This window comes from Pristis pectinata, chromosome 7, assembly GCF_009764475.1.
Source record: "Pristis pectinata isolate sPriPec2 chromosome 7, sPriPec2.1.pri, whole genome shotgun sequence".
Classification (NCBI taxonomy): Eukaryota; Metazoa; Chordata; class Chondrichthyes; order Rhinopristiformes; family Pristidae; genus Pristis; species Pristis pectinata.
Window position 1 is genome coordinate 74,390,049 of NC_067411.1, and position 15,352 is coordinate 74,405,400.

At 39.7% G+C, this 15,352-nt stretch overlaps 1 protein-coding gene across 1 annotated transcript in view; it reads left to right on the top strand.

The window, feature by feature from the left end:
- LOC127572330 (kinesin-like protein KIF27) overlaps positions 1-15,352 on the top strand; it is a 52,565-nt gene that overhangs the window by 1,911 nt on the left and 35,302 nt on the right. The window contains 5 exon segments of the mRNA XM_052019454.1: positions 3,252-3,646; positions 5,173-5,373; positions 8,644-9,343; positions 9,345-9,633; positions 10,093-10,236. Of these exon segments, the coding sequence (XP_051875414.1) occupies positions 3,349-3,646; positions 5,173-5,373; positions 8,644-9,343; positions 9,345-9,633; positions 10,093-10,236 (1,632 nt within the window). The 5' untranslated portion in view covers positions 3,252-3,348.

Below are 15,352 nucleotides of genomic sequence, written 5' to 3' on the forward strand. Positions count from 1 at the left end.
AATGATGCAGCTCTACAAAACTCTGGTTAAACCACACTTGGAGTATTGTGTCCAGTTCTGGTCGCCTCACGAGAGGAAGGATTTGGAAGCGTTGGAAAGGGTGAAGAGGAGATTTACCAGGATGCTGCCTGGTTTAGAGAGTATGCATTATGAGGAGAGACTAGGGGAGCTAGGGCTTTATTCTTTGGAAAGAGGGAGTATGAGGGGAAACATGATAGAGGTATACAAAATATTAAGAGGAATAGATAGACAGCCAGCGCCTCTTTCCCAGGGCACCAATGCTCAATACAAGAGGGCATGGCTTTAAAGTAATGGGTGGGAAGTTCAAGGGAGATATCAGAGGGAGGTTTTTTACCCAGAGAGTGGTTGGGCATGGAATGCGCTGCCTGGGGTGGTGGTGGAGGCAGGTACATTGGTCAAATTCAAGAGATTGTTAGATAAGCATTGGAGGAATTTAAAATTGGGGATATGTGGGAGGAAGGGGTTAGATAGTCTTAGGTGAGGTTTAAAGGTCGGCACAACATTGTGGGCCGAAGGGCCTGTATTGTGCTGTACTGTTCTATGGTTCTATGGACACTGATAGTGTGGTTAGTGAAATCAATAATGTTAATCAGTATCAACATGCTACAGAATAGACAAACTTGTGAGTATATCCCCAATTAGAGTCAGCAGCAAAAATGATAAAAAGGCAAATTTAAAAACTGTGACCATAGTGATTGGTGCTGGCATCCTTGGTGTTTGTTATATACATTAATGATTTGGATGAAAATGTAGGAGGGATGATCAGTATATTCACAGGTGACACAAAAATTGGCAGTGGTTTTGGATTGTGAAGAGGGTAATCTCAGACTACAGAACAATATTGATGATTTAGTCAGATGGGTGGAACAAAGGCAGATGGAATTTAGTTCTCATAAGAGTAAGGCAACGCATTTTGGAAGCACAATGATTAGGACACACAAAAATGAATGTTTGATTTCCAGGGAGAACTGAGGAGCATTGAGACCTTGGTGTAAAGTCCAAGGGGCCTTGAAGGTGGTTAGCACAGGTAGATGAGATGACTAAAAGGGTTTACAAGATGTTTACCTTCAATAGCTGGGGCATAGCATATAAAATAGGGAGGTGGGGAGGTTGTCACATAACTCTATGAATTAGTGGGTAGGCCACAGCTGAAGTACTCTGTGAAGTACTCTGCACTATAGGAAGAAAGTCATTACACTGGAGAGGGTGCAGAGGTCATTCTCCAGGATGTTGCCTGGAATGGAGTGTTTCACTTTGAAGAGTGACTGGATAGGCTAGGTTTGTTTTCCTTGGAATGCAGGAGGTTTGGGGGGATCTGACTGAAGTAAAAAATAAAAATAATGGGATTAGAGTAATTGATAGTTGACATAGGTTTAAGGCAAGAGGTTGGACATTTAGGTATGTTCTGAGGAAGAATTTTTTTCTCCCAGGGGGCAGTTGAAATATGTTGTGCATTGCCTGAGGGAGTGGTGGAGGCAGATACTCATGTAACATTGAAGGAGTATCTGAATGAGCACGTGAATCACAAAGACATAGAAGACTATGGGGCAAGTGCTGGAAAATGGGATTATTATAGATGAGTACCTGATGGTCAGCATGGACATGGTGGGCTAAAGGACTTGTTTCTGTGGTGTATGAATCTGACTCTGATTCAACATGGATTTATGAAAGGGAAATCATGTTTGACAAATCTGTGTCAGCTTTTTGAGATTGTAACCAACACATTCCCCTGCAACTATAGGAGGGGCAACACTTGCCCTACACTACCTCCCTCACTACTATCCAGGGAGCTAAATAGCCTTTCCAGGTAAGGCAGAGATTCAGGTGCACCACTTCCAAATTCATCTATTGCATTCGGTGCTCTTGATATGGCCTCCTCTACATTGGCAACACCAAGCGTAGACTAGGTGACCATTTTGTAGATCACCAATGCTTTGTCTGCAAGGGCTATCTTGAGTTTCCGGTTGCATGTCATTTCAACTTCCCTTCCCATTCCTACAACCGCCTGTCTGACCTTGGCCTTCTCCACTGTCACGGTGAGGCCAAATGCAAACTAGAAGAACAACACCTCATATTCCACTTGGGTAGCTCTCAACCCAATGGAATGAATATTTTCCAATTTCAGGTAGTCCCCTCCCCCATTTTCCTTTCCTACCCCCATTGGTCCACCTAGGTTCTCTCTCGCCTTGTAAACCTTTCCCATTTCTATCTGCCCATCAACCACACACCTATCCACCTGGGTTTCTTCTTCTCTGGCCTACCTTCCCTATTCCTTCCCCCGTCTGCTTCTATCTGTCCATCATCCCTCCCTTATCTGATTCCAGTTATCACCTTCCAGCCTCTGTACCTTCCCCCTCCCCTCCTCCCACCTGGCTCCATCTGCTCTTTGTCATTTTTCTTTCTTGTCTGTTTCCACCTTTCACCCACCAGCCTCTATCTCTTATCTTCCCCCTTCCCCTCCCTCTCCCCTTCCCCCACCAAGCTCCATGGGCCCATCATTCCATCTCACCTGGTTCCAACTATGACCTACCAGCCGCTATCTTATCTCTCTTCCTCACCTCTTCATACTGGCAATCTTCCCACCATGCTCTCAGTTCTGATGCAGGATCATAACCCAATACACCAACCATCCCTTTGCTCCACAGATGCTGCTCGACCCGCTGAATCCCTTCAGCTGTTTGTTTTTTACTATGATGCAATGGATTGATGCAATACCAGAATGGAACTTTGTGTGATCCAACCACTTGAGGGACCAACTGTAAATGAGATGTTAGGGGTGCCAAATACATCTAGCAATTATTTATATATTAAGAATCCATTAAAAAATAAAGAGGAGACTTGAGGAATCAAATGACTTACTCCTCCTAACTTGTATGTTCATATGTACTCTTGCTCCTAATTCATATGTACTTGCTCCCAAACAGAAACTGTCTTCAAAAATTTTTCTGTGCCTCTCTTCTAGTCAGATTTTTCCTCACCGTGTTACTACTTCCTTAATTCTGGATCCCTTTAATCATCTCCAGTAGTTTATTGTGTGACACTTTTTCAAAGGCTTTTTGAAAATCAACATTTATAGGATTCACTCTTTCACCTCCCAACTCCACCCACCATATTTTTTATCTCCCCAAAGTGTAACTTTTTTTAAAAGTTTGATCATTTCCTTCGTAGTCCAGTTAACTAATGTATCACATTCATAAAGTTTAAAGTGCATACTTTAATTTTCTTTTAAGTGTATACGCAACCGAATATGGAAGAAAAATAACCTTCAAAATGGATGCATAGAAGTAAAAGATCTGTCTTAAGCATCAAACCTTTCAGTCTTCTAATATGGAAGAGATTGCAGTGAAAGTTGCTGTGAGGATTCGGCCTCTCCTTCCGAAAGAGATCCTTCACAACCATCAAATTTGTGTTCGAGTTGTTCCAAACACACAACAGGTTGTGATTGGGAGAGATCGTGCTTTCACATTTGACCTTGTATTTGGCCAAAAATCATCACAAGAAGATGTATACTCAGCTTGTGTAAAGCCTTTAGTGACATCAGCAATCGAAGGTTACAATGCCACTGTATTTGCTTATGGACAGACAGGATCTGGAAAAACGTATACAATTGGAGGTGGACATGTTGGTAAGTTCTTTAAAAAACCTTTGCTTTGTGCATCGTAAATGGTACAAATCAATGTGCTGGTATATTAAGTTACATTACCTTGAAATATATATTTAAACACTAGTCTGATGCTTGAATGGGGCTAGCACAAACTGATGCAATACGAGTGTGGTGAGCCCAAATGCCAAAATCCCCATGTGCTAAAGTTTATAGTTTAGGCACTGTAGCCAACTGCGTGATTTATCGACAATCAAGAGCTTTCTTAGAGGGTGAGATTGTTAATGTGGACTGTCCTTTATAGAACTGTGATGATGGAGAGACATTAGTGATCAATTTGGGGGACACTGGACTTTCATCCTGTCTGGAGAGTTCTGAAGGGAAGAGGGAAAGAAAGGAATTTTCAAAAACATGTATCTGATGCTGGGAATCTATTATGATTTTCATTTTAATAATAAATTAAGTCACCAAAGGCAATTAAAATTTTAGAATTGTTAGTAGAATTACTAACATTTGCCAATTACGTATTTTTGATTGCATTATTTTAAATTAATTTCAAGACATTGCAAACATGCTACCATAATAATGTTTTCATTTGCAATATGGATGGATTAAGCATTGTAGGAGTTACTTTTATTTGGAACCTTATCCAATATTGCAGGGATTGTTGTAATAGATCCTCCATACCATTCATTTTCATTTTAGAATTTAAGGTACACTGATAGCAATGTAAAAGAAATTTTTGCGATTTTATACACACACACACACACACACACACACACACACACACACACACACACACACACACACACACACACACACACACACACACACACACACACACACACACACACACACACACACACACACACACAAAATATTGCCATAATCTTTTATGTAAATAGAATATAAAGTCCTGGTGATAAAAGGTGATTTAAAGCAATTGATAGAAGGATAAGACAGGAGACAAGGACAGCTTTTTAACTCAGACGCTGGTAGCAGTCTGGAACTCACTGCCTGAAAGGGTGATGGAGTAGAAAACCTGATCACATTTAATAAGTATGAATAGCTGTGACCTACAGGGCTACGTATTAACTGCTGAAGGGTGGAATAAGGCTGAGTATCTTTTTTTTACTAACAAGGACACAATGGGCCAAACAGCTTCCTTTTGTTGCAAGTTTTCTGATTCTTTGAATTTGCATTTTAGGAATTTAGGAACCAACAGGTTCACAACCTGTGATTTCCCATTTGAGTAATTCATGGACTGTGTACACAGTTTCTAAATATACCCACCTGCAAACATTAGATCATGGGTTTACTCTCATAAAGTATACTTTCATAACACATGCCTAAAGGTAAATGATGTTTAGCAGTTCTGTATTTATTGCATCAGCATGTCAACCCTCACCTAATCTGCACCAAAAAAGTTATTTATAGTTTAGAAAAACAGGATTGAATGAGGTTATGCAGTTTATTGATTGTATTGTGATACATATGTGATAAATATGCCAGATATTTTAAAAGATTTCTTTTTTTTTAATGACTTAAAGCTTCATTTTCTGATGAGTTGAAAGGGATTATTCCACGTGCCATTAATGAGATCTTCCAAAATATTGCGGAAAATCATAACATAGACTTCAATGTGAAAGTATCCTACATTGAAGTGTATAAAGAAGAGCTAAGGGACCTTTTGGAGTTACAGAGCACCAGCAAAGACATTCATATTCGAGAAGATGAAAAAGGAAACACAGGTAATTTAATTATTTTGTGAAGTTATCTCAAGCAGTGAAATAATTTTATTGAAGTAGATGTCTGCTTTCTTTCATCTCTGATTGCAACACAAACTGGCATTTCATCTTTCATTGTGATCTAACAGAAAAAGTGGAGTTACATCTTCAACACAATATTGCTCAGGTCTGATTTGGTTCCCAGTAGTTTACCTTACTTTTTATTGATATACTGGTTTGATTATTGAGCCAGTATTTACTTCCCTTTTTGTGCTTCCCTTTTTGAGATTTCCTTCTCATTGGTGTTATTATCATTATCATTTTTATCTCAGAGTGATGAACATTTAGGCTTTATCCAGATTTGCTACTCTTGTGCTGGGAGTCATAAAGGAGTCCTCTTCTCTATGGAGATGTGACAGTACTTGGATTATATTATATAGCTTATTGATTGCATTGTGATACATTTGTGATAAATGTACTAGACATTTTAAAATATTTCTAACTTTGTGTTAAGAGTATAAATAACATTCCTTACTATCATATTTTGCTTGCTGGATACATCACACGCCTTTTCTTGATCACCTAGATTTTAAAAACCAGAAGAATAAATATTATCAGATCACGTTATTAGTTATAAATTCCAGAATAGATACATTAAAAGTAACAAAAGAATCTATAACTGAACCCTTGTTGGACACAGAAGTAGGGGAATGTTAATACTAGAGATAAACTATAAATTTTAACTATGTATAGTTACTGTATAGTCTACAGCTCCAGAAGAATACCCTTCAATATCAACCGCACTACAAGATAGAATTCATAAAACTGGCACTAGGGTATCCTTTCCCCTGCAGGTCACTCGTGCCCAGTGGCTCACCACCTGCAGATCCCTTCTGACAACTATATGTGTAAAATAGTCAGTATTTGAGGCTCAGAATGAATGACTTGGTATTTTCAACATCGTTCCCTCAGTTGTTACTATACAGTGGGATTCCTTGGCCAGTTGAAAGGGGAAGGGCACAAGGAATGGTGGTCTATAGTAAGGGGAGGTGACAAGTGAGAGGTACCATCTGTAGCATGTACAGTATATCAAAGGAAGGTGTAGGATGCGTCATCACTTTCAATGGCCTTTGTGACAACCAATCCAGTAACAGCCAGCATTCTGTCACTGGGGTGAAGCATTGGAGTCACCTTTGATCTCTTATACATATGCTACTTCTGGTGCTGCGTTTTGTGCCATCTTTGTAGGAAAGAGCGAGAAGAATATTTGTGAGTCTCCCCCTTTTATGTTTAGGTGATGTGCCTGCCATAGGTGAATAGTTGTAGGTGTGTGTAAGCTATAGGATGTGAGTGTGAGGCTTGCGCTTGTGGTATATGGGTGAAATTTTGTTAGGCAGCTAATGTTAGGCTGCAGCCCTGATTAATCGGGATTGTTTGGGGGAGAGTGAGGGAACTATTGCATGGGACCAGTGTGTGAAGTGAGCATTAGAATTATTGTGAGATATGAAAAATATATATAATATGTTTAAAATATATAAGCACGATCAGGCTGAACAGTCCTGAGGGACTATTTCACAATTCATGGTTGATCTTGCACTTCGTTCCCCTTTTTGCCACATCTTTTTCTGTCTAAAAGTCTGTCAATTACAGCCTTGATTTTTCTTAAATTATTCTTTCACAGTGTAATAGACATTACTGGCAAGGCTGGCATTTAATTCTGAATCAGAGCCCTGAACTCAGTGCCTTGTTAAGCCTGTTAAGATTCAATCACATTATTGTTGGGTTGGGATCATACTTGGGGCAGACCAGGTGGCAGATTTTGTTTCCTGCAGCATATTAATGCTGGTAGCTTTACAGTCACTGTTATTGATACAACCTTTTCATTTCCAGCTTTTATTGATTGATTCATTGATTTAAACTTCCTAGCTATTCTGGTGGGATTTGAACTCAGATGGTCAATGGTCTTTTCCTCTGGATACTAGTCCAGTAACTTATCACTGTGTCATTGCACTCCCAATGACTGAATAGCCACAGCCCTCTGAGGTAGAGAATGCTAGAGCTTTACGAACCTCTGCGTAAAAGAAATTTCTCATCTTGGACCTAAATGGCGACTCTTATCCTGAAACCATTCCCCCTAGTTCTATTTCCTCCAGCTAGACGAGGCAACATAATGAGACTTATCCTGACAATTACTCTCAGAATCTTGAGCAGCTCAATGAGATAGTCTATCATTCTTCTAAATTCTGTGAGTATTGGCCAATCTTACTCAGTCTGTCATCATCCAATTCTAGTGAATCTACTCTGCACTGATAGGGGATTGGTTAAAGAACAGAAAACAAAGATAGGAATAAATGGCTCATTTTCATGGTCTCACAGTATTACAACTGGAATGTCACATGATCAGTGCTGAAGCCCCATCTATTTACAATTTATAATAATAGCTGTAAAGGCAAGTTTCTTTCTGTACATTCCAAAACTCAAACTATATTTCAAGTGCAATGTTGCCATTGTTGTGTAAAATCTGAGCAAGATCTACCTATCTTGTATTATAACCTCCTTCCACTGAAAGCTAATATTTCATTTTGCCTTCCCAGTTTCTAGTTCTATTTGCATTTTTGTGTGTTTCGTGCACCAGCACACCAAAAACTTTCTGCACACTAACGTTTTATCACCATTTAAAAATAATGGTTTGTCTAATATTCTGTTAACGAAATGCATAACCTCACATTTTCCACATTATATCTCTATGATTACCTTCCCGTCCACTGACTTATCTACATCATAACAGAAAATGCTGGAAACACTCATTAGGTCAGGCAGATCTGTGGAAAGAGAAACAGAGTTAACTTTTTGGGTTGAAGACTCTTGATCAGAACAACTTGAAACATTAACTCTGTTTCTCTTTCCACAGATGCTGCCTGATCCTGCTGAGTGTTTTCAGCATTTTCTGTTTATATTTCAGAATTGCAGCATCTGCAGCTTTTTGATTTTTTGACTTATCTGTATCCCTTTGTATACTTTGGCCTTCTTACAACTCTGGAAAAAAAAATGCACTGTTTACTTGAAAATAGGATTAATCTAGAATAAAGTTTTGTGACTACCTTTTTTGATGCTGTTTTCCGTGAAACTCTGTTAAAAGTCATACTAAATTCTTTGCCACACTGCTCCACAATATTAATGCACAAGGATGCTCAATATAAAGTAACATCAAACCAATTGTTTCATTTTTCCATTGAAAGATTAATTAACATATTATAGCAAACATTTGTTTAAAATATCCCTTGTTTATTCTAGTGATCATTGGCGCCAAGGAGTGCGAGATTGAGACACCAGATGAAATGATAAGTCTTTTGGAGGCTGGAAATGCAGCCCGACACACAGGCACCACCCAGATGAATGAACACTCCAGCCGATCACATGCTATTTTCATAATGTTCCTCAATCAAAAACGGCCTAAAAGTGAACCACAATCAAGTAATAATAATGAAAATATTACAGAGGAATCACAGATGTCATTTCAGTTGATCTCTTCCAAATTTTGCTTTGTTGATCTTGCTGGTTCAGAAAGGGTTACAAAAACAGGGAACACCGGCGAACGATTTAAGGAATCGATTCAAATAAACAGTGGTCTCTTGGCACTTGGAAACGTGATCAGCGCCCTTGGAGACCCAAAGAGAAAAAGTATACACATTCCATATAGGGATACTAAGATAACTCGTTTGCTTAAGGACTCTCTTGGAGGGAATGCTAAAACTACAATGATTGCCTGCATTAGTCCTTCTTCATCTAACTTTGATGAATCCCTTAACACACTGAAGTATGCCAATAGAGCCAGGGACATAAGAAACAAACCTATTGTAAATTATGACCCGGACTGGGATCGCATAGATGAGATGGAACTACAAATTAAAACACTTCGGGAAGCGCTACAGAATCAACAGACAAGTCTACTGACTCATGCCAACCAGACATCACAAGACTTGTTAAGTCAGGACAAAAAAACGGATCCATTCCCTTGAAGAGCAGGTGGCCCACCTACAAGTGGAAAGCTATCATTATAAACATTGCATAGATGAAGCCTCACACTTGCTTTTGGAAGTTAGAGATGCAAACAATTTGAAAGCAAGCCAACAGCAAAAAATGAAGGAATGGTTCAACCTGGTAGAAGAACTACAAAATGAATTGACTGACACAAGTGGTGTCGAGGGTGGAGTTGGAAATGGAGGACAAGATTCTCATCATATTACAATATTTCAATTGAAAAGGGAGTTGAAAAAATGCCAGGTACAGTAAAATGAACTTTGTCATTAATGCACATTCTGTATTTAAGACTATAGTCTTAAAATAATTACGGCATAAAATGGATGACATTAACCCAAAATGCCACAAAGTGAGGGAGATGATATTGAGACAGGAGGCATTGAAAATTATTTTTTGTGAGCTTGTCGACAATGGATAGATGCCAGGAGATTGCAAATAATTTGCTGTGATTCAAAAAAGGTAACTAAACAAAACAGCAACCATAGTTCCATTGATTTACTTTGAGATCTGTGTAAAATTAATGATATTATCTGAAGTAAAATTAACAATAATTGGTAATATAAAGGCTTAGTAAATAATAGTCGAAAGAGGTTCTGAATGGAAATTACCTACCTGTATAAACTCCTTGACTTCTTTAGGAAACAACCTTTAAAGTGAATTTTGGTAGATCTCATCCTGCTTTGTACTGTTTATCTTCCTCAGGATAGCCTGGCTACAGATGAAGAATTATTCAGTCAAAAAGCAGTGGAGTTGAAGGAAATGCAGAGGCAAACATATGCATTAGAACAGGAAAAAGAGAAACTTTTGGAAACTTTAAGAGAATCGCAAGAAAGATGCCGCATTCAAGTGAGTACATTGCTATTCTGCCTTAATCAAATTATTAATTTATTTAATCAATCATTTTTACCATATTTAATTAATTCCTATTAAAGAGAGGACAACATTGGACCTCCTGTTGGGAAATGAGGCAAGGCAAGTGACTGAAGTGTCAATGGGGAGGCACTTTGGGATCAGTGACCATAATTCTATCAGTTTTTAAATGGTCATGGAAAAAGATAGGATTGGTCCAGAAGTTAAAATCCTAATTTGGGGCTAGGCTAATTTTGATGGCACTAGGCAGAAACTTGCAAAGGTTGATTTAGAGAGGCATGTCTGGCAAGTGGGAGGCTTATAAAATTGGGATAGGGAGAATTCAGGGCCAGCATGATCCTGTTAGAGAGATGGGCAAGGCTGACAGGATTAGAGAACCTTGGTTGATGTGGGATATTGGGGTTCTGGTCAAGAAAAAGAAGGATGCATTGTCAAGTATAGGCAGCTAGGATCAAGTGAATCCTTTGAGGAATATAAGGGATGTAGGAGTGCACTTATAGGGTAAATCAGGAGGGCAAAAAGAGGACATGAGGTAGCTTTAGCAGATATGGCAAAGGAAAATCTAACAGATTCTATAGGTGCAATAAGAGCAAAAGGGTAACTAGGGACAGAATAAGGCCCCTTCAGAATCAATGTGGTCATGTATATGTGGAGCCAGAGGAAATGGGCAAGGTCTTAAATGATCATTTCTTGTCTCTATTTATTGTGGAGCAGGTCATGGAAGCTAGGGGATTCAGGGAAGAGAATAGTGATTTCTTGAAACATATCCACATTACAAAAGAGGAGGTGATAGCGATCTTAAAGTGCATAAAGGTGGAAAAAATCTCATGGGCCTGACCAAGTGTATCCTAGGGCATTGTGGGAAGGTAAGGAAGAAATTGCTGGGGCCTTGGGGATCTTTGTATCATCATTAGCCATGGGTGAGATACTGGAAAAGAAGGGCGATGACTGTTGTACCTTCTATTTAAGAAGGACTGCAAGGACAAGCCAGGGAACAACAGGGTGCTGAGCCTAACATCACTGGTGGGAAAGTCACTGGAGGGGATTCTGAGAGACAGGATCTACCTGTATTTGGAAAGGCAGAGAATTGATAAGGGATAGTCAGCATGGTTTTGTGCGTGGGAAATCATGTCTTACGAATTTGTCTGAGTTTATTTGAAGAGGTGACCAAGAGGATGGATGAGGGTAGGGTGGTAGACGTTGTCTACATGGACTTTAGCAAGGCCTTTGACAAGGTCCCATTTGACTGGTCTGGAAGGTTGGATACAAAATTGACTTGGTGATAGGAGTCAGAGGGTGAATGTGGAGGGTTGTTTTTCAGATTGGAGGGCCGTGACCAGCAGTGTGCCACAAGGATCTGTGCTGCATCCACTGTTGTTCGTTATCTTTATCAACAATTTGAATGAGAAAGTAGTTGGCATGGTTAATAAGTTTGTGGATGACATCAAAACAGGTGATATAGTGGACAGTGAAGGAGGTTATCTAAGATTACAACAGGATCTATACCAACTGGGAAAGTGGGTCAAGAAATGGCAGATGGAATTTAACTTGGACAAGTGCAAAGTGTTGCATTTTGATAAGTTAAGCCAGGGCAGGACTTGCACATTAAATGGTAGGACCCTAGAGAGTGTTGTAGAACAGAGACCTAGGGGTACAAGTACATAGTTCCCTGAAAGTGATAACACAGGTGACAAGGTGGTGAAGAAGGCATTTGGCACACTTGCCTTCATCAGTCAGGATATTGAGTACAAGAGTTGGGACATCATGTTACAAGTGTATAAGATGTTGGTGAGGCTGCACTTGGATAATTGTGTACAGTTCTGGTCACCTAGCTTTAGGAAGGATGTCTTTAATCTTGTAAGGACACTGAAAAGATTCAGAAGGATGTTACTGGGACTGGAAGGCTTGAGTTATAAAGAGGGACTGGATAGACTGGGGCTGAGGGATGAGCTTATCAAGGTGTATAAAATCATGAGGGGCATAGATAAAGTGAATGGTCACAGTCTTTTTCCCAGGATAGGGGGTCTAAACCTAGAGGGACTAGATTCAAGGTGAGATTTAAAGGGGGCCTGAGGGGCAACTCTTTCACACAGATGGTGTTGGGTATTTGGAATGAGCTGCCGAGGAAGTGGTAGAATGCGGGTACGTTTACATTGTTTAAAGGGCATTTGGACAGGTACATGGATAGGAGAGTTTTAGAGGGATATGGGCCAAATGAAGGTAAATGGGACTTGCTCGTGTAGGAAATTTGGTTGCCATAGATGAGTTGAGCCAAAGGGCCAGGCTTCCATGCTGTATAACTCTGTGACTATTATAATGAAGTGTGAAGCTAGGCGTTTTGGGCAGTTGGATAGGTCCAGGGCTTGAACTCTATGCTTTGAAATAGAAGCTGGGCTAATTTAAGAGATATCCAGATTACACTGAACAGGGAAGGAGATGTTCTCTCTATGTGTGGCAACCTCATGCAGGTTATAACATTAATGTTGAAGTATTATCACCTGAGCTAATAATAACAAATGATTAGTCCCTGCCTATCGTTCTTCCCTTCTCATAGACATTATGTTCCTGAAAGTAAAACTCTTCCCTCAAGGTCTGAACATTGCTTGAAAGTGGGCTTTCAACTTTAATTTCAGTTTACAAATCATCATTTCAGCTCTGACGCTAACAATTACTATTTCATTCCTTTTTGAGATGATAAACTAGAGATGTGTTCATGCAACTCCAAAAAGAAATTGCGTAGTGCTCTTGAAATAACCCAGATTAGAGTATTTTGAGCTAATTTCAATGTGTTTTAGCAGTTATCAGGAAAGTAATCTCCCTAAATTTTTGTTGGGATTACTTTCTTGCTAGTACTTTTTTTCCCTGAGTAAAACTCTCCCAAATGATGTCAATAATAATGCACACAAAATATATCTGCAGTGAACTTTAAAATTTTTAATTAGTCCTCAAAATGGCAATTCTTATTTACTCACAGAACAAGGTCTTATCATGCTGCCTAAAAGACAAACACTCAAATTGTACTTTACCTAATGCCCCCAAACTATAGGAGCTGCAGAATCCATAATGACTAGATTGCCCAAATAGTTAGAATGTGTGAAGAGACTTAACTTGTCTATCAGAAAGCACAAGAATTAATTTGATGAGAATGACCTGGAGATCCGAGAGCTAACTAATTGCAAACACAATGGATTCTACTATACATCAAGAGAAAAGAAACAACTCTAAAGGGACCCGAAGCCTGAGGCACAACAGAAATATTGTGACCGAAAACAGCAGATGAGGGTTGGAAAGAGCACAAGTTCCACAACTCACTGATATGTACAGGTTCTTCAGCACTGCCAAGGCCATCTATGGCTCAAACACCCAAGATGGAAGTGAACTTATCGAAGAAGGGAAGTAATCAGCATCTGCTGGAAAGAACATTTCAAAGAAGTCCTCACTGTGACTTTGTCCTTAACATGAGCGCCTTCGTTCCATTCTATAACAAATTATCTGGCTTCATCCCTGACCAACAAAGGCCAATTGCAAAACAAGGCCTTAAGTAAAGTTACTATCTCTGCTGAAGTTCTAAGGCTTCAACCACAAACATCTGGGAAGAGAAGGATCTGCTAGAGTACCTCAGGGATTCTGTAATCAAGCCATATTTAAGAAAGGAGGCAAATCCAATTGCAGTATGTCCATTTTGTCTGTCATAAGGGAAGTCATTGCCAGGAGTCTCCTTAACTGCCTCCTCCCAGTGGCCAAAATGCTGTTTCCAGAAATGCAGTGTGGATTCTGTCCATCTAGAGACACAGTGGACATGATCTTCACCACATGTTGACTCCAAGAGAAATACAGGGAGTAGTATTAACCCCTATCCCCAAATACGTGGCATTGACAATGAGAAATTTCTTGTAAAGTTCAACCATGATTTGAACACTGAGTGAGCAATAGCCCTTGTGAATCACAATTCTAGAATCTGGGGACTGGAAAGCACAACATGAGTGTATTCTGTCATCGCCGAATCTTAGGAAGCCCATAATGGTTGAAAATTTACACACTGAAGACTGCAGAGGAAAAGGTGACAAAGAATGCTTTGGTGAGCAGCAAATTGGGATGTGGGTTAAGTGTCGCTGGCTGGATGAATCTGAAGTTAAGATTTCAGGGTGTCATTGATCTTAAACCATCCTTGATCTGAGCTGTCCAAGCACCAGTGCATAGTGAAGCAGAGCCTGCAGAAGGTTTACAGATGTGTCTTCACCAGCTTGGAAAAACCTTAACCTGCTGAGACTTTGTTTGCTCTTAAGAAATGTCAAGATAGAAACATGATTCACTACATTGTGGAATAAAGTCGATGGATTGGAGTCCATCTTGTCCTTCTCCTTTAGAGTCAGGGGGAATGTCTGCCCTACCTCTGACACATGTCTGACAGCTGCAGCTTAGGCAGCACATCCAGCAGGACTACCACTGAGAATGCCCTTGGTAAGGGTAAGTATATAGAAATAGCTTTGTACCTCACCCATAGTCACTGCAGACAGTAACATGTCAGAAACACATGAGTTGTCTAGCACATAGCAGAAATTGTGCAAACTCTGAATAGCCATTTGAATCCTGCTATTTAACATAGAACAGAACAGCTCAGGAACAGGCCCTTCAGCCCACAATGTTGTGCTGAACTAATTAAGCTAATGACCCTTAATTAAACTAATCCCTTCCACCTGCACATGGTCCATATTGTTCTATTCTCTGCATATTCATACAGTGTATGCCTATCCAAGAACTTCTTAAACGCCTCTATCATATCTGCCTCCACCACCACCCCTGGCACCGCATTTCAGGCACCCACCACTTCTGTGTGAAAGAAAAACTTGCTCCACACATCTCCTTTGAACTTTTCCCTTTTCACCTTAAATGCACAACCTCTAGTATTGGACATTTTGACCCTGGGAGAAAGATACTAGCTGTCTATTCTAGCTATGTCTCTCATAATTTTTTTTGTAGGAATGGAGTGTTATGAAAACTTGTTTCTATTTTGAGTGAACAACAATTTGTCTGAAATGAAAAAGGTGACCTAGTTTCTCTTGCTCTACACAAATATTGTGCAAGGATCAAT